Source organism: Ctenopharyngodon idella, chromosome 2 (genome assembly GCF_019924925.1).
Source record: "Ctenopharyngodon idella isolate HZGC_01 chromosome 2, HZGC01, whole genome shotgun sequence".
Taxonomy (NCBI): domain Eukaryota; kingdom Metazoa; phylum Chordata; class Actinopteri; order Cypriniformes; family Xenocyprididae; genus Ctenopharyngodon; species Ctenopharyngodon idella.
In genome coordinates this window covers 25937134-25956924 of record NC_067221.1, presented here as the reverse complement: position 1 = coordinate 25956924, position 19791 = coordinate 25937134, and the positions used below count along the sequence as shown (strand labels likewise).

The 19791-nt window shown below is 41.0% G+C and overlaps 3 protein-coding genes across 11 annotated transcripts in view; 1 reads left to right on the top strand and 2 right to left on the bottom strand.

Moving 5' to 3' along the window:
• mier1b (mesoderm induction early response 1b, transcriptional regulator) overlaps positions 1-19791 on the top strand; it is a 217831-nt gene that overhangs the window by 153739 nt on the left and 44301 nt on the right. For 4 of the 9 annotated variants that reach the window (XM_051877343.1, XM_051877332.1, XM_051877350.1 and 1 more), the window contains one exon: positions 19548-19675. The exons of 4 other annotated variants lie outside the window; for them this stretch is intronic. In XM_051877343.1, coding sequence (XP_051733303.1) covers positions 19548-19675 — 128 coding nt within the window. Of the gene's footprint in view, positions 1-19547; positions 19676-19791 lie in introns of those variants that run through there. One more of the 9 variants, XM_051877369.1, reaches the window with a different exon arrangement.
• The window catches only part of LOC127503500 (uncharacterized protein K02A2.6-like), a 362965-nt gene that overhangs the window by 299512 nt on the left and 43662 nt on the right, over positions 1-19791 (bottom strand). The window lies entirely within an intron of this gene.
• The window catches only part of med1 (mediator complex subunit 1), a 633161-nt gene continuing 613450 nt past the window's right edge, over positions 81-19791 (bottom strand). Inside the window, exon 17 of the transcript XR_007927076.1 lies at positions 81-1939. The gene's annotated coding sequence lies outside the window, so the exon portion shown is untranslated. The remainder of the gene's footprint in view (positions 1940-19791) is intronic.

Here is a 19791-nt window from a genome sequence, read left to right as displayed (position 1 = left end):
CCAAAAACTTTTAAGCTGGCTATTATTAAACCTCTTATTAAAAAACCACAACTTGATCCTAGGGAATTAGTCAATTACAGGCCGATCTCAAATCTCACTTTTCTGTCAAAAATACTAGAAAAGGCAGTATCATCACAACTATGTTCCTTTTTAGAAAGAAATGGTATCTGTGAGGATTTCCAGTCAGGATTTAGACCGTACCATAGTACTGAGACTGCTCTCATTAGAGTTACTAATGATTTGCTCTTATCATCAGATCGTGGTTGTATCTCTCTATTAGTGTTACTAGATCTTAGTGCTGCATTTGATACTATAGATCACAATATTCTTTTAAATAGACTCGAAAATTATGTTGGCATTAGTGGAATTGCACTGTCATGGTTTAAATCATACTTATCTGACCGTTATCAGTTTGTAGTAGTAAACGAAGAGATGTCATATCGATCACAAGTTCAATATGGAGTACCGCAAGGCTCAGTACTAGGACCGTTGCTGTTCACTCTGTACATGCTACCCTTGGGAGATATCAGTAGGAAGCATGGTGTTAGTTTTCACTGTTACGCTGATGATACTCAGCTCTATATTTCTTTGTGCCCTGACGAAACTTACCAATTCACAAAATTAACGGAATGCATAGCTGATATAAAAAATTGGATGACCAGTAATTTCCTACTACTAAATTCAGAAAAAACAGAGATTCTAATTTTTGGACCAAAAACTTCTTCACGTAATAACCTAGAATACTGTCTAACACTTGATGGCTGCTCTGTTAAGTCTTCGTCTTCAGTTAGGAACCTGGGTGTGCTCTTTGATACCAATCTTTCATTTGAAGGCCATGTTTCTAGCATCTGTAAAACCGCATTCTTCCATCTTAAAAATATATCTAAACTACGACATATGCTCTCAATGACAAATGCAGAACAGTTAGTTCATGCGATCATGACCTCAAGGCTAGATTACTGTAACGCTCTACTGGGTGGTTGTTCCGCTCGCCTGTTAAACAAACTACAGCTCGTACAAAATGCAGCAGCTAGAGTTCTTACTAGAACTAGGAAGTATGACCATATTAGCCCAGTTCTGTCAACACTGCATTGGCTTCCTGTTAAACATCGTATAGATTTTAAAATCTTGCTAATTACTTACAAAGCACTAAATGGTTTAGCTCCCCAGTACCTGAGCGAGCTCTTAATGCATTATAGTCCTTCACCTCTATTGCGATCTCAGAATTCAGGCCAGCTGATAATACCTAGAATATCAAAATCAACTGCAGGCAGTAGATCATTCTCCTGTTTGGCACCTAAACTCTGGAACAATCTTCCTAGCATTGTTCGGGAAGCAGACACACTCTGTCAGTTTAAATCTAGACTAAAAACGCATCTCTTTAACCTGGCATACGCATAACACATTATCAATTTATTTTTTCAAATCCGTTAAAGGATTATTAGGCTGCATAAATTAGGTCAGCCAGAACCGGGAACACTTCCTATAACACCAGATGTACTCATTACATCAGAAGAAGAATGGCATCTACGCTAATATTAGTCTTTCTGTTTATCCCGAGGTTTACCGTAGTCAACCGGATCCCGGCCGTATCCAGGTGAGATTGAGGACCTACACCTTGACACGACCACAACGCACCCCTGAAGTGTCAGCAGAGATTGAGTCAACTAGATCATCCATTGTGAAGGCCTCATCGACACGACAGCCAGTGGCATAGTTCCTCAACAAACCATCCATACCGGCATGATGAATACGATGGATTGAACTGGAATAAATACTTTGAATGTTGCGATCCTATCGGGCTTAGGATAGCTACCTGAATCGTAACAAAGCACTGTTTGCCAGAGGAGAACTGGCCCCCCGACTAAGCCTGGTTTCTCCCAAGGTTTTTTTCTCCATTTTAACACCTATTTGCCACCTGTTTGCCACCTGATGTCACCTCTTGGAGTTTGGGTTCCTTTCCGCTGTCGCCTTTGACTTGCTTAGTTGGGGACACTTGACATTTGACATTTGATATTCAACAGTGCTTTGCATCTGCCTACATTGACAGCATTTTCTTTAAGAGCTGCTGTGCAGCCAAAATTATATACCATTTATCACTGTAAAGCTGCTTTGACACAATCTGCATTGTAAAAAGCGCTATATAAATAAAGGTGACTTGACTTGACTTGATTCTGCAAGAAGCCTTTCAATTCTGAGTCGCTACTGTCGATTTGGAGTTCTTTGACTGCTCCAATGAAATTCGTCCCTCTGTCAGAACAAAAGTGCTTCACTGGTCCTCTGACAGCCAAGAAGCGACGCAAAGCACAAATAAAGCTTGATGCTGATAGGGATTCCATAACCTCTAAGTGAACTGCTCTGGTATTCAAGCAACTGGATATGACAGCCCATCGCTTGCTCTCAGTGTTATGCCCTCTCGTCTTGCGTGTCACCACAGTGAATGGTCCGAAAACATCAAGACCTGTGTGTGTAAAAGGTGGATCTACAGAAACTCTAACTGAGGGCAAAGCCGACATCTTCTGACTCTCCACTTTACCTCTCAGTTTCTTGCATAGCACACATTTGTGGATGATATTTGAAACAGGTCTTTTGCCACTGACGATCCACAATCCAGCACTACATATAGCACCTTCAGTAAAATGACGGCCTTGATGAGCCACTTGATCGTGATAATGCTGAATTAAAAGACCAGTCACATGATGGTTGGGAGGGATTATCAAGGGATGCTTCTCAAGATCAGAGATATCAGCACAGTGAATGCGACCCCCAACTCTTAACAGACCTTCCTTGTCCACAAAGGGGTCAAGTCTGGAGTGTGCTACGCTGCGAGACTTTACCAAACTTAGTCAAACTCTCAAATTCCTCTTGGTACACTTCTCGCTGTGTGGTTTTGACTATGGTCGACTTGGCTTGTGATATCGCCACACCTGAGGTTTTAGTACACAGATGCCACTTTTGACAGAGTGTGTTAGGAAAAGATTGTGAGAATGATTTTGCGATGTGCGTCAGAGTAGCGACAGCCCTCACCAAGGATCTCCAGCTTGAGAAACGTTTGAATCTGCTTGAGCCTAGTAACTGCTCTTTAACATTAGTTGCCAGTGTGTTCACTTGAGGGCGAATTTCAACATCCTCTTCTGCTTTGACAAGTCCATACGACTCCTCTAAACTGCATTCTATAGGGTTACATTCCCTAAGGAACTCTGGACCTGAGAACCAGTTGGTAAGGGGTAAGTGGGCTGCTGCCACAAACCTGGTGGCATGATCTGCTGGGTTCTGTTCAGAACAGATGCAATGCCATTGACTAGTTTCTGTGGTTTTTCTTATGCGTGCAACTCTATTAGCCACGTACATGTAGAATCTGCGTGTTACATTATGAATGTAACCAAGCACTATGCGACTGTCAGCATAGAAGTGGATGCTGTGGAGCTCTGTGTCAATTCCTTCTTTTATAAGTTCCATCAACTCGACAGCAAGCACCGCTGCGCATAACTCCAGGCGTGGAACAGTATGTGCTGGAAAAGGGGCCAACTTTGATTTTTCCCATTACAAACCCCACATGAAGCTGTCCGTTTTAATCTATTACTCATAGGTACGCTACTGCAGCAATAGCTAAAGTAGAAGCGTCCGAGAAGATACACAACTCTTGAAGCTGAGCTCCGCACAGTGAGGTTGGGACATAAGATCGTGGTATTTGCAATTGATCAAGCTCAGCTAGAGATGAAGTTGTATAGTTGAAAGTTCTCTCACTAGAGCTTTGCCTTGCATACTGATTGGACAGACAAACCCGAGAGGATCATATAAACTATTGACGGTGGAAAGGATCCCTCTTCGAGTGAAGGGTTTGAGATCTTGAGAAGCTTAAAATGTAAAGCAGTCTGTCTTGAGGTTCCAACTTATACCAAGGCTGCGTTGGAGAGGTATTGGGTCTTTATCAAAATCCAGGTCTTTGAGATCTTTGGCTCTCTCACTAGATGGAAAAGCTTCCATCACCGAAGCACTGTTAGAGGCCACTTTATGCAGATTCAAGCTTGACTTTGATAGCATTGTTTGTGTGCGCTTTAGGATATCAATGGCTTCTCTTTCAGTAGAGACAGATGTGATGCCATCATCAACATAGAAATTGTGTAACACAAAGTCCTTAGCATCCGTTCCGCACTCTGCTTCGCCAAGTTCTGCTGCTCGTCTTAAGGCATATATAGCGACCGCTGGCGAAGGACTATTGCCAAAGACGTGTGTGGTCATTCTGTAATCAATGATCTCCTTTTCTGCACAGTTGTCTTTGTGCCAAAGAAAGCGAAGATAGTTGCGATGCTGCTCTTTTACTTTGAAACAATAGAACATTTGTTCTATGTCCGCCATCACAGCTACTTTCTCCCTACGGAAGCGCAACAGCACACCCAAAAGGGTATTGTTAAGATCAGGTCCGCTCATCAAAACATCATTAAGGGAGACCCCTCCATACTGGGCGCTTGAATCAAAGACCACTCTAATTTTGTCAGGTTTGTGTGGGTGGTAAACTCCGAAAATTGGCAAATACCAACATTCTTCCCCTGATTGTAAAGATGGAGCAGGTTCTGCTTGCTCATTTTCAATCACCTTCTGCATAAAACCAAAAAAATGTGTTTTCATATTTGGTTTCTTTGAAAGAGTGCGCTGTAATGAGTTCAGCCTTTGCATAGCTTGCTCTCTATTGTTCGGGAGTTGCATTCTTGGAGAGCGGAATGGAAGTGGCGCCACCCAGTGGTTATCCTCATCAAGGTACACCTCTTTGTCCATAATGTCGAGAAAGACTTTATCCTCAACAGATAAAGCAGCTTTATCATTTTCTAAAGATCTGAAGAACACATTCTCTTTTAAGCGCTTTGTATAGCTCTCACTGGCTTTTGAACACTTGAGAGAACATGGTGGGTCGGGTATATATGTTAAAAGAGGTGACTCACCCCGTTCTATGACATTGAAGCCTTTTGTGCATGGAGAGAAGAATGAAGTTTGCCCATTTGGAAGTATGTTGGTCTTATAAGCGTTCACGCTGGACTGACAATGAGTCCCATTCAGGCAAACTTCTCCCACTATCACCCAGCCCAGGTCTAAGCGCTGTGCGTACGGTGTGTTGAGGGGTCCATTGCGTTGTTCACGCACTTTGTGCACACTAAGAACATCTCGACCCAAGAGGAGAAGGATAGGAGCACTAGGATCTAAAGGCTGGATTTTATCTGACACAGCAGTGAGGTGGGTGAAACAAATAGCTATTTCAGGCGTAGGAATCTCGGATCTGTCTTCTGGTAAAGTGTTACACTCTATCAAGGGTGGAAGAGCAACTACTGTTTTCCCATCAAGCGATTTGACAGAGAATCCATTTACTTTCCTTCCCGCCGTAGTCACTACACCTGAACACGTCTTCAGTGTATAGGGGGAAGAACTGCTAACGATGTTGAACAGTTCAAAGAACTGTGACTTCACCAATGATCTATTACTGTGTCAAGGTAAGCAAGTCCAGGTAAACGACCACTCTCTTTTGCTGACTGCAGCTCGAGCAGCAAGTCCCCAAGATCTCTCAGACGGTGGGTGTCTTTGTTTGTGATGCGAGGAAACGCGTCAAGTCTCTTTAACATCGCCTGCTCGATGACCTCTGGACACCCGTAGCAGTCGTCCAGGTGGCACCATATCATATGAACTCCTAAGGCAGGATCACTGACATGAACTGATTTGATTCGTTTGGCATGACTGGACGAATCAGGACCAAGCCATCTGACAAGAAGATCAATCTCCTCTCTGCTAGCTATATTGAGTTCACTGGTTACAGCTCGAAAAGTTTTCCACGCCCAGTAATTTTCCGGACAGTCATCAAATTGGAACAAGCCAGAACTCACCATTTCTTTTTTCAACAAATATGTAGTGAAGTCATTTGCATGAGGTGGTGGTGGTGCTGGAGTAAAGCACTCAGCAGGGACTTGAGAGGGCAGGCCTGTGTCACGCTGCATTCGTACTGGATAGTTTTGATGCCTTACTTCATCAGCTCCATCAAATGGCTCAACTTTTACATTCGAACGAGAACACTGGAAGTCGAGTTGAATCGTCTGTTCCTGCCTCATAGGAATTGTCTCAGCATTCGATTCCTCCTTCACCATTGGAGAGAGAGAACTTAGTGAGCCTGCAACATAACTCCGCGTCACATAACTTGAACCCTCACTTGCATGTTGTGAATTAGGAGTCAAATTAGGAGCATATTGTAGCTGAGAATGTTTCTGCACATACTCCATGGTGCGTTCAGCTCTATTTGAGATGCATGATTCTTTTTCTAGGTCGACACTTGCTCCGTCTTCTCTATAAACTGCAGCTTCATAAACTTTAGCCTCTGTAGATGCTGCTACAGCTTCTTTCTGCAGCTGTAACACGTATAAATCAGCCTCAACCTCTGCTTTTCTGCGAGCTGTCTCAGCTAGTGCTTTCTGTTGATGCTCTTCGATTTGAGCTATTTCTCTCATCATGATGGCTTCCTTTTCTGCATAAGAGGCCTTTACTTTGCATGCTGCTGCTTTAGCTCTTGCTGTGGTCGCAGCTGCACTAGCCGAAGATCTACTCGAACGATGTGATCTGCTTGACCGTGATCTTGTTTCTAGAGGTTGGTCAGCTTCCTCTTCTTTCCTGCGAGGCTGTGACTCATCCATCTTGATATTGTTGTATTAAATGTAAGCTGGACGGAATCCTGTTTGTTTGTCTTCTTTGTCTTGTTTGTTTGTCAGTCTACCTTTTACTATTCTGCCCTGGCAATGGTGTTCTGAACCAAGCGTTGACAGATAGCTAACAGAAATAAAGCTCCATCACACGTTCTTCATTGTGCTTATGTGATGCACACTTTACTTTACTGTAAAACCGAAAGAAACACAAAATATACAAATTACAAAGTGATTTACAAAATAGCATGGATATTTTCACATTCGCAAACATCCATTTACAGAATCAAACGACTAAACAACCGATTTATGTTAACAGCATGTGCTTGAAGAAAAAAGCGACTGTGCAACTTCATTAGCATATTAGCTGTCAGATCACGCTATATTTCAGAATCAAACATCAATCTCTAAACATCTTAATAATGACCAGCTTTTAATTAAACTAACGCAACATTATTGCAGTCATTTTCAATATGAAATTTATAACTTACGGTCGTATCTACTCCAAGGATTAGACCGCAAACAATGACGTGCATCCAAAACGCAGATCACAGAAAACGAGTCTCTTCTTCTACTGTTTTACGTGCTTCCTGTTGCGTTCAATTGAGTAGTGTAATAACATTTTTCACCACAAGGTGTCACACACGAACTACTTATACAAATCAAAATACAGCTTCCAAAGAGAAACTAATACTGCACAGAACATAAAAACAATATATTGATTTACATTTTGTAAGACACTTTTTGTCAAGAAACACTGACAGAGCAACATTGACGGAGTATTTTGAGTCTCTTTCACACTGGTAAGAAAAAAAACCGAGGTGGTATTGCCGGCAATACATCCGACTCGAGGGAGTTAAAGTACGACGTGTGGAAATGGCAAAAACTGCACAAATTTTGCAGAGAAAATTCAAAATACCTGACTTCCTGTCAGTTTGCAGATTTCGTACCAGGAGACTTTTTTGTAGGTATTGGGCTGTTACATGTGTGTACCGAATTTCATACCTGTACGTGAAACGTAGCGTGAGGGGCACTTCGTTGAAATTTTGTAGGTGCCGCTATCAGACGTAAATTTTCACCACTTCTGACACGTGTGCAAAGTTTCATGAGTTTTTGAGCATGTTTAGGCCCTCAAAAATGCAATTCATTTGGGCTAAGAAGAAGCAGAATAATGATTAAAGCTGCAAGCAGCGATGAAAGGGCCCTCGCACCCGGGCTCACCGCCACCCGGCGGCCTTAGTAAAACAGTGAACAGTGGACGACATGCATGTAAGCAAGTAAATACAGGAGAATTATGGCCAAGTCATTTCAAGGTGCCAGACTTCCTGCTGCCAACAGGTGGCGCTTTGACTGTTACTGAATATTGCCATGTAGATGACTTCAGGCCAGGACTATTATCAAACATGTGAAGTTTGGAGCAGATCGGACTTTGTATGGCTGAGTTACAACAATTTCCTGTTTCGTGGCATTAATCGCATACATTAGCACTTAGCCAAGTGTTGCATGATTTAACATGTTTATAGTGTGTTTGGTACTTTGTGGCATATTGATATGTGTTTTCTGGGAGTGATTTACAGTGTAAAGCATGCAATTTTCTGTTGCCAGCAGGTGGCGCAATGACTAACAGATGTCTTTAGGCCAGGACTCTTATCAGACATGTAAAGTTTGGGGCAGATCGGACATTGTATGCCTGAGTTTGTATGCCACAGCTTTCTCTTTCATGGCGAAACATCAGACTTTGTCAGGCCACCACGGACATGCCCTTTAGTGAAAACTCTAGATCTTCACAATTTAACATCGCTAAGGCCTTTAGATTAGACTGACCAAATATGACTTTGTTTCGGTTAAATCTGTATGAGGAGTTAATCACAATGTAAAACATGTCATTTCCTGTTGCCCGCAGGTGGCGCTATGACCGTAACTGAATATTGGCATGTAGATGTCTTCAGGCCAGGACTCTTATCACACATGTGAAGTTTGGGGCTGATCCGACTTTGTATACCCGAGTTACATAAACTTCCTTTCTCATGGTGAAGCATCGAAATTTGTCAGGCCACCACAGACATGCCCTCCAGCAAAAACTCTAGATCTTCGCAATTTAACATCGCAAAGGCCTTTAGATTAGACTGACCAAATATGATGTTGATCTGATAAAAGCTCTAGGAGGAGTTCGTTAAAGTACAACGTCTGGAAATGGCAAAAAGTGCACAAATTTTGCAGAGAAAATTCAAAATATCTGACTTCCTGTTGGTTTTCAGACTTTGCACCAGGAGACTTTATTGTAGGGATTGGGCTGTTACATGTGTCTACTGAATTTCATACCTGTATGTGAAACGTGGTGCAAGGGGCACTTCGTTGAAATATTGTAAAATATTGGCGCTGTAGAGCCCCTCCTCCCCACCCGTTTCTAGGGTTTTGCCCATGTCTGCTGGCTGACATCTCTGACATGTTTATCGAGTTTCATGCAATTTGAAGCATGCTAAGAGTCTCAAAAGCTTCCAAAACGAATATTAAAGTTTGATGCGTTGCCATGGCAACAGTGTTTGAGATATCACAATTCTTTTCAAAGGTCTACATTCACCGTGTCTTGACATTATTGTGATGAAGTTTGAAGCAAATTGGGTAAAAATAAAAGGGTGATCTCTAAGCATTTTCAAAGTGACACAATTCCTGCTGCCAGTTGGTGGCCCTATAACTTTGACTCACAATAGTCACATCCATGTGATCAGCCTTGTACAACGAACACACAGCTGAAGTTTCATCAAAATCAATCAATGTATGATAAAGTTATAACATGTTTCCTGTCTCCCTTTTCTCGCCATAAATTCGTTGCCTCGCCACAGCCTAACCGTTTGAGATATCAAAAATCTGCTGTCAATTTAGAATCATCAATGTCTTGACTTCATGCTGACCGAGTTTGGTGGTGATTGGATTAATCTCCTAGGAGGAGTATATCAAATTCCAGAGCATGCGTTTTTCAAACAACCCATAATAACTGACTTCCTCTTGAGTTGCCGTATAACTTAGAGCACGAAAGTTGTTAGGCCCGATGAGGTCTATATGTGTACTGAGTTTCATACTAATACATGCAAGCGTGTTTGATATACGGACCAAGTTTTCGGAGCCCATTCAAGGGGGCGCTGTCGAGCTCCCCTGCCACGCCCGGATACCAGCTTCTGCCCGGCCCTGATGGCCGCGGATTCCGATGTGTGTGCAAAGTTTCAAGAGTTTTTGAGCATGGTAAGGCCCCCAAAAAGCCCCGGATGACGAAAAAAAAAAAATAAATAAATAAATATAGCTGCAAGCAGCGATGACGGGCCAAAGCCCGGAGGCACCGCCACCCCGGTGGCTACAGGGCAACTGTGCACGGCGGGCAATGGGCATTTAAAACAGTTAAACATAAAAGGACTATGTCAATTTCAAACCACATTTACTGCAGCAGCTGATGCTCCTATGATCACAAACCACAACAGCCACATCCATGAGATCGTTTAAATTGAGATGACTTTCATGTCATAGAATGTCATAAGTCAATTTAAAATGAGTGTAGAATATCATCCTAATCTGACATGTCTGTGTTTTTTCTCAGACAACCCCTATAAAAATTCTAGAGCAAATTACATACTGTTATTTGTGCAAACTCCACAGTGCTCTGAGAAATCTAATCCAGCCTTAATGCAAATATCTGTGATTGCTGATGTTGTATAATCCTAACACTTCTCTTCATGTGTTTTTTGACCTCCCTGAGCTGTTGTTTGTGCACCAATCTTATGCACCAAAAGCATGCGTTCGTTTAATTTTAATATGTGTGGTATAAGAGGAAACATAAAATGAAAATATTAATAAATAGAGCCAAATCACAGAACCTGCAAAGAATTTTAATGTCAGTCTCAGGTAATAGTAAGGTACATGTCTAGATTTTTCTGCTCACTTATGCAAGTTTATTTTAAACAGCCACTTTTATAATCGTGAAATTTACTGAAACGGGTTTTTAAAAATTTAATTATATCAATAAAAAATTCTAACTGTAATTGTAAAAAATAATAATTGTAACTCAAACAACATTTAGAAAACTAGTCCTGTCCGAATAGTGATATAGTGTTATGGTTCAGTTTCAAATGAGTGTGAAGTTCTCATTTGCAGTTCAAAATTTTTATAAGTTCATCAATAAATAAGTAATCAGTAAAAGGGTTAAAGACCACTAATCAAGATTGTAATACACACACACACAGGGAAGGGAGAGAGAGATATATATATACACTATATACACAGACAGTGACACAGACAGAGACCCACACACAGACACCCCCCACCCCCACAACACACACACACACCTAAGTGAACCTGAGGTAGTATGGGGTAGGAGAGAGAGAGACACAGAGACAGACTGAGAAGATCATTTTAAACCAAAAAAAAAAAAAAAAAAACATATAAATTGTGACATAAAGTAGTCTTTGATAAATATTTAAATATACCTGCACAAACAGCATAAAATAAAAACTAAATCATTGTTCTATCTATATAAACTATTGATCTAGTGCTTGATTTAGCCAACCCTGTTTAAAAATAGGTATATGCTGCCCTCTGGTTGTTACTCTATGTATGATATTTATCCATTTTTCAATCAAATATAATTAATCTATTTTTAACTTACATATGCTTTTTAAATTGAAAAAAATAAATAAAATGTTTATTTCAAACATTAGTATTATTCTATATATAAATTAATTGTGTATAGTGTTTTTTTATAGAAAATATGAGTCATTCTGTTTCCCTTTTTTGACATTACTTCAATCTATCACCATGGCAACACCGTTTGAGATATCCATTATCCATTCTCAATTTAACATCTTCAATATCATAGCTCCATGGTAAAAAATGTTTGGTCTGAATTGAATAAACCCCCTAGAAGTAGTAGTTTAAAATTCAGAGCCTGTTTATTCAAAAAATCCACATTCAAACCAAAATAGCTGACTTCCTGTTGGTCTGAGGTAATGACTGTAAATTAGAAAGTTGTCCGGCTTAATGAGAGCAACATGTGTGCCGAGTTTGGTGACTGTAGGTTAAACTAACCCCCCCACTTTTGTCAAAAGGTGGCGCTATAAAGGCCCGTATCTACGGTTTTGCCCATGTCTACTGTACGACACCGCTGGTGTGTGTGTCGAGTTTCATGCAATTTGAAGCATGCTAAGAGTCTCAAAAGCCTCCAAAACAAATATTAAAATTTGATGCGTTGCCATGACAACAGTGTTTAAAATATCAAAAATCCTGTCACAGGTCTACATCTGCTGTGTATTGACATTACACTGATGGAGTTTGAAGCACATCAGGTAAAAATAACAGAGTGATCTCAAAGCATTTTGAAAGTGACACTTCCTGCTGCCAGTTGGTGGCGCTATAACTTTGACTCACAATAGTCACATCCATGTGATCGGACTCCTACAACCAACACATAGCTGAAGTTTCATAAAAATCAATCAATGTATGCAGACGTTATAACACACTTCCTGATTCCCTTTTCTCGCCATAAATTCGTTGCCTCGCCACGGCCAAACCGTTCAAGATATCAAAAATCCGCTGGCAATTTTACATCCTCAATGTCTTGGCTTCATGCTGACCGAGTTTGGTGGTGATCGGATTAATCTCCTAGGAGGAGTATATCAAATTCCAGAGCATGCGTTTTTCAAACAACCTGTAATAGCCGACTTCCTGTTGGGGTGGCGTATAACTTACAGCACGAAAGTTGTTAGGCCCGATGAGTTCTACATGTGTACCGAGTTTCATACACATGCAAGCGTGTTTGATATATGGACCAAGTTTTTGGACTTCGTTCAAGGGGGCGCTGTCGAGCCCCCCTTCCACGCCCGGGTACCAGCCTCTGCAGCATCCTAATGGCCGCAGATTCCAATGTGTGTGCCAATTTTCAAGAGTTTTTGAGCATGTTAAGGCCCCCAAACAGCCCCAGGTGATGGGGGAAAAAAAAAAAAATAAATAAAAATAATAATAATCCTTACGGGATCAAGAGGGCCCTGCACCATTAGTGGCTTCGGCCTTAATAATCCTAAAGAAAACAATAGGGCCTTCAGCCCTTTGGGCTTTGGCCCTAATAATAATCCTTAGGGGATCAAGAGGGCCCTGCGCCATTAGTGGCTTGGGCCCTAATAATAATCCTAAAGAAAACAATAGGGCCTTCGCCTTCGGCTTGGGCCCTAATAAACGGAGCAATTCCAATAGGGTCCTCACACCATCGGTGCTCGGGCCCTAATAATAATAAATATAGCTGCAAGCAGCGATGACGGGTCCAAGCCCGGTGGCACCGCCACCCCAGTGGCTTCAGAGCAACTGTGCACGGCGGGCAATGGGCATTTAAAACGCTTAAACATAAAAGGTCTCTGTCAAATTCAGACCACATTTACTGCAGCAGCTGGTGCGCATATGATAACAAACAACAACAGCCACATCCATAAGACTGTTTAAATTTAGATGAATTTCATGTCATAGAATGTCATAGGTCAATTTCAAATGATTGCAGAATATCATCCTAATCTGCCATGTCTGTGTTTTTCTCAGACCATCTATATAAAAATTTCAGAGCAAATTACATACTGTTATTTGTGCAAATTCAACAGTGCTCTTAGAAGTCTTATCCAATCTAATGCGAATGTCTGTGATTGCTGGTGTTGTATTATCCTAACACTTCTCTTCATGTGTTTTTTGACCTCCTTGAGCTATTGTTTATGCACCAATCTTATGCACCAAAAGCATGCTTTCATTTAATTTCAGTATTTGTGGTATACAATGAAAAAATAAAATTATAAAATTAATTAATAGAGCTAAATCACAGAACCTGCAAAGACAACTTTAATATCAGTCTCAGGTAATAGTAAGGTACATAGATTTTTCTGCTCACTTATGCAAGTTTATTGTAAACAGGCACTTTTATAAAATCATGTGAAATGTACTTAAATAGGGTTTTTTAATAAATTTGAATTAAATCAATAAATAAAGACACATGCATCATACATTATATTTGCAAACACAGCACATGACCTTCTCTAACGCCCATGTCTAGAAAACACACACTCTCCTGATGTAAGAGATGTAAGAGATGTTAGTCTGGTATGAATCAATACATGAAATCACAGGTGTCAGGTAATAAGGGGAGGGGAGGGGAGAGGAGGAAGGAGGAGAGAGGGGGTACGGGGGTATGGACAGAGAGAGAGAGTCTACGTCTGTGTGTGTATGAAAAATCCACATTCAAACCAAAATTTCTGACTTCCTGTTGGTCGGAGCTAATGACTGTAAATTAGAAAGTTGTCCAGCTTAATGAGAACAATATGTGTACCAAGTTTGGTGACTGTACTTTAAACTAACCCCCCACTTTTGTCAAAAGATGGCGCTATAGAGGCCCTTCTCCTGCCTGTTTCTATGTTTTTTTGTCCATGTCTACTGGTTGACATCTCTGATGTTTGTATCGAGTTTCATGCAATTTGAAGCATGCTAAGCGTCTCAAAAGCATCCAAAACAAATATTAAAGTTTGATGCGTTGCTATGGCAACAGTGTTTGAGATATCACGATTCTTTTCACAGGTCTATATCTGCTGTGTATTGACATTACACTGATAAAGTTTGAAACAAATCGGGTAAAAAAAAAAAAAAAGAGGGTGATCTCAAAGCATTTTTAAAGTGACACACTTCCTGCTGCCAATTGGTGGCGCTATAACTTTGACTCGCAATAGTCACATCCATGTGATCAGTATCCTATAACGAATACACAGGTGAAGTTTCATAAAAAGCAACCAATGTATGCAGACGTTATAACACATTTCCTGTTTCCCTTTTCTCACCATAAATTCGTTGCCTCGCCACGGCCAAACCGTTCGAGATATCAAAAATCTGCTCGCAGTTTAGCATCCTCAATGTCTTGACTTCAAGCTGACCGAGTTTGGTGGTGATTGGATTAATCGCCTAGGAGGAGTATATCAAATTCCAGAGCATGCGTTTTCCAGATCTGTGCTTTATTTTAATCACATTATTAAGTGATTCCATAAATCGCCTGCGCGTTTTCGAAGCCATGCGAATTATGCCATTGAACAAATATGACGAAAAAATCTACTGCTGCATTATTATAACATCATTATTTTTATTTTTATTTTTTTAAAAGAAACATCTAAAAGCAATATGACCGTCTGAAATAACTCGATCAATATCGGGCATTGCATTTGAGCATTAAACTAAACACTGATATGCAGCGCATTCAGCATCTTAATAAATGTTGATATCCTGACCCAACGCATCCTATATTAGATCAATCAGATGTAGCTATTACAACTTTCATCTGCAAAAGGTTTACGAATGCAAACGTGAGCTTGGCCGAAAGTGTAACTCCAATTGTGCTTTAAAAAGTGTCACTAGGCTAATATTTCAGCAATAATTTGGATTCAATTTGCACTTTCTGATCAACCAAAATGTTATTTTACAATATGAAAATCACTGATGATTATTGCTAAATTAATTATGAATAGAATTGAAAGGATATTTTCAGCACAAGATTAAAGCTTGGCGCTGCACAGCTTGCATTAAACTGTATTTTCATCTGTCTTGTCAAGCTGTCAAGCCCCCCTGCCACGCTCGGGTACCAGCTTCTGCCCGGCCCTGATGGCCGACGATTCTGATGTGTGTGCAAAGTTTCAAGAGTTTTTGAGCATGTTAAGGGCCCCAAAAATGCCCAAATAGACGGAAAAAAAATTATTATCCTAAAGAAAACAATAGGGACTTCGCCTTCGGCTTGGACCCTAATAAACGGACCAATTCCAATAGGGTCCTCACACCATCGGTGCTCGGGCCCTAATAATAATCCTAAAGAAAACAATAGGGCCTTCGCCTTTGGCTTGGGCCCTAATAATAATCCTAAAGAAAACAGTAGGGCCTTCGCCTTCGGCTTGGGCCCTAATAATCTTAAAGTAAACAATAGGCCTTTGGGCTTGGGCCCTAATAATCCTAAAGAAAACAATAGGGCCTTTGCCCTTTACAGGGCTTGGGCCCTAAATAATAATCTTAAAGAAAACAATAGGGCCTTCGCCCTTTGGGCTTTGGCCCTAATAACGACTTTATTCAACAAATCCGTCTCTCCACTGTCATTCTCCTATGCTACTTATGCTGCAGCGCTTCCAGGTTCTACCTCATAACGCCAGCTCAGTATTGGTATTTATATGGCTAAAAAGTAAGATTCTGATTGCAATTGATTGCTGAATGCAGTGCAATACAATGATGATTGAGAGATGTACAAATAAACGTTCCTCAAAAGCCTGTATGTTTTATTATATATACTCACATTTAACTTGATTTGTCTAAAAAATGATGTATGGATAATCAGTTAAACCCAAGTTGCTTTAGTGCAGTAAGTTTTCATCTTGAAATACTACTAACAATATAAAAGCTATTCTTACATCTATTTTATTAAAAAATCAGTAAAGATTACATCTCAGAAAGATGTGTACTATAACCTGAAGGCTTTTTTTTTATACTAAAAGGCCTTTTACTTGCTTAAAAAAGTACAAACTATCAATCAGACGATAGAAGGCATGTAGTAAATTGTGTACAACAGGTTTTTCAACAAAATTGTAATGAACTGCTCTGAGACATGAATGGTTGAGGATCCAAACGCAGTATTTATTCAGGGGGTAATCCACAATCATTATCCGAACACAAGCAATAGGTCAAAACACAGGCAGTCCAAACAAACAAACACAAAACAAGACAGGGTACATAGACAAAGAGTAATCCAGAACACGGGGCAGAAAAACCAAGACACGGGAACAACAAGATACAACGGAGCCGTTGTATCTTGTTGTTCCCGTGTATTGGTTTTTCTGATAGAAGTGCAGTACAAACAGTCATGTAACAGTAAAACTTAGCAATGATAGACAGAGTGGAGCAGGCTTATATAGGCTGAGACACAGCTGATTGTTATCATGGCTGATTAGTCTGGGCAGTGGATTATGGGAAATTAAAGGGATAGTTCACCCAAAAATGAAAATTTGATGTTTATCTGCTTACCCCCAGGGCATCCAAGATGTAGGTGACTTTGTTTCTTCAGTAGAACACAATTGATGATTTTTAACTCCAACCGTCGCGGTCTGTCAGTCAAATAATGTGTGTAAATGGGAACTCCATCTTTAAGAGTCAAATAAACACGACAGACAAATCCAAATTAAACCCTGCGGCTCGTGACGACACATTGATGTCCTAAGACACGAAACGATCGGTTTGTGCGAGAAACCGAACAGTATTTATATCATTTTTTACCTCTAAAACACCACTATGTCCAACTCCGTTCAGAATCCGGTTAGTGAGGTCAAAAAGGACATCAATGTGGACATCAATGGACATCAGTGTGGACATCAATGTGTCAAAGGACATCAATGTGTCGTCACGAGCCGCAGGGTTTAATTTGGATTTGTCTGTCGTGTTTATTTGACTCTTGTAGATGGAGTTCCCATTGACACGCATTATTTGACTGACAGACCGCAACGGTTGGAGTTAAAAATCATCATTCGTGTTCTACTGAAGAAACAAAGTCACCTACATCTTGGATGCCCTGGGGTAAGCAGATAAACATCAAATTTTCATTTTTGGGTGAACTATCCCTTTAAGTCCTTGATGGTGTGGCAAAAGTCCGGGGTGGAGTGCCCTCTGGTGGCAATTACAGGCACTCTCACTGGTGACTGTGACAAAACTTTTGTTGATGATTTAGATGTCTTAAATTTACGTATCAAATATGATGCAGTAGGCCTTGTATGGATAAAGAAGTATATAGTCTGTTGCACGGTGTTTCAGAGTGAAGAGTGGCACTGTTCATTTACACGTGCAGCTTATAATGCTGTATTTCAGAGAGGCTTGGTTCACAATAAATGCTGCTTCTCACAAGCTCCATCTCTGCATGCACTGTGAGATTAATGTGCATTTGGGAACACAATATGTGCACTAGGTTCACTTTATTTACATTCACAATAGCATAATTGCCAGCATTTTTGTGAACAGAAGTTTACGGCATATCACACCAATATTCCACCAAAATAAAACCTTGAGGATTTTACATGTTAAATGCTTGGGGATTTGAAAGTGAAGAACTCAAGACATAAATACAGTGTCTCACAGAAGTGAGTACACCCCTCACATTTTTGTAAATATTTTATTACATCTTTTCATGTGACAACACTGAAGAAATTACATTTTGCTACAATGTAGAGTAGTGAGTGTACAGCTTGTATAACAGTGTAAATTTGCTGTCCCCTCAAATAACTCAACACACAGCCATTAATGTCTAAACCGCTGGCCACAAAAGTGAGTACACCGCTAAGTGAAAATGTCCAAATTGGGCCCAATTAGCCATTTTCTCTCCCCGGTGTCATGTGACTCGTTAGTGTTACAAGGTCTCAGGTGTGAATGGGGAGCAGGTGTGTTAAATTTGGTGTTATCGCTCTCACTCTCTCATACTGGTCACTGGAAGTTCAACATGGCACCTCATGGCAAAGAACTTTCTGAGGATCTGAAAAAAAGAATTGTTGCTCTACATAAAGATGGCGTAGGCTATAAGAAGATTGCTAAGACCCTGAAACTGAGCTGCAGCACGGTGGCCAAGACCATACAGTGGTTTAACAGGACAGGTTCCACTCAGAACAGGCCTCGCCATGGTCGACCAAAGAAGTTGAGTACACGTGCTCAGCGTCATATCCAGAGGTTGTGTTTGGGAAATAGACGTATGAGTGCTGCCAGCATTGCTGCAGAGGTTGAAGGGTTGGGGGGTCAGCCTGTCAGTTCTCAGACCATACGCCACACACTGCATCAAATTGATCTGCATGGCTGTCGTCCCAGACGTAAAAGACTGTAATGATGATGCACAAGAAAGCCCGCAAACAGTTTGCTGAAGACAAGCAGACTAAGGAACCATGTCCTGTGGTCTGTTGAGACCAAGATAAACGTATTTGGTTCAGATGGTGTCAAGCGTGTGTGCGGCAACCAGGTGAGGAGTACAAAGACAAGTGTGTCTTGCCTACAGTCAAGTATGGTGGTGGGAGTGTCATGGTCTGGGGCTGCATGAGTGCTGCTGGCAATGGGGAGCTACAGTTCATTGAGGGAACCATGAATGCCAACAGAGCATGATCCCCTCCCTTCGGAGACTGGGCCGCAGGGCAGTATTCTAACATGATAATGACCCCAAACACACCTCTAAGACGACCACTGAATTGCTAAAGAAGCTGAGGGTAAAGGTGATGGACTAGCCAAGCATGTCTCCAGACCTAAACCCTATTGAGCATCTGTGGGGCATCCTCAAACAGAAGGTGGAGGAGCACAAGGTCTCTAACATCCACCAGCTCCGTGGTGTCATCATGGAGGAGTGGAAGAGGACTCCAGTGGCAACCTGTGAAGCTCTGGTGAACTCCATGCCCAAGAGGGTTAAGGCAGTGCTGGAAAATAATGGTGGCCACACAAAATATTGACACTTTGGGCCCAATTTGGACATTTTCACTTAGGGGTGTACTCACTTTTGTGGCCAGCAGTTTAGACATTAATGGCTGTGTGTTGAGTTATTTTGAGGGGACAGCAAATTTACACTGTTATGCAAGCTGTACACTCACTACTTTACATTGTAGCAAAGTGTCACTTCTTCAGTGTTGTCACATGAAAAGATATAATAAAATATTTACAAAAATGTGAGGGGTGTACTCACTTCTGTGAGATACTGTATGTATGTTGTAACTTGTATTGTTAGTTGTTTTTGTAAAGAGTGAACACTCTTGAAAGTAAGAGTGTTTTTTTGTGTCTGCTGTTTCTCAAAATAAGGTGTGTATTCATGTTTAATTTGTGTAGGGATTACATGGACAGACTTCTAGATGAAACAGAAAGCACTGCCTCCAGTCGAGCAGCCACACCTCTTCCTGCCGCCTCCAGCAGCAGCACCAGCCAATCAGAGAGAGAGGAGATTAGTGGCCACAATGGTACAGTACATAGTGTCCTTTTTTTCACACTAGATTGAAATGCTTTGGTGCATATTTCAGATATTTTGTAGAAATCAGGTTGGATTAAAGTTGTATGTGGTGTGTTTGAATTGATT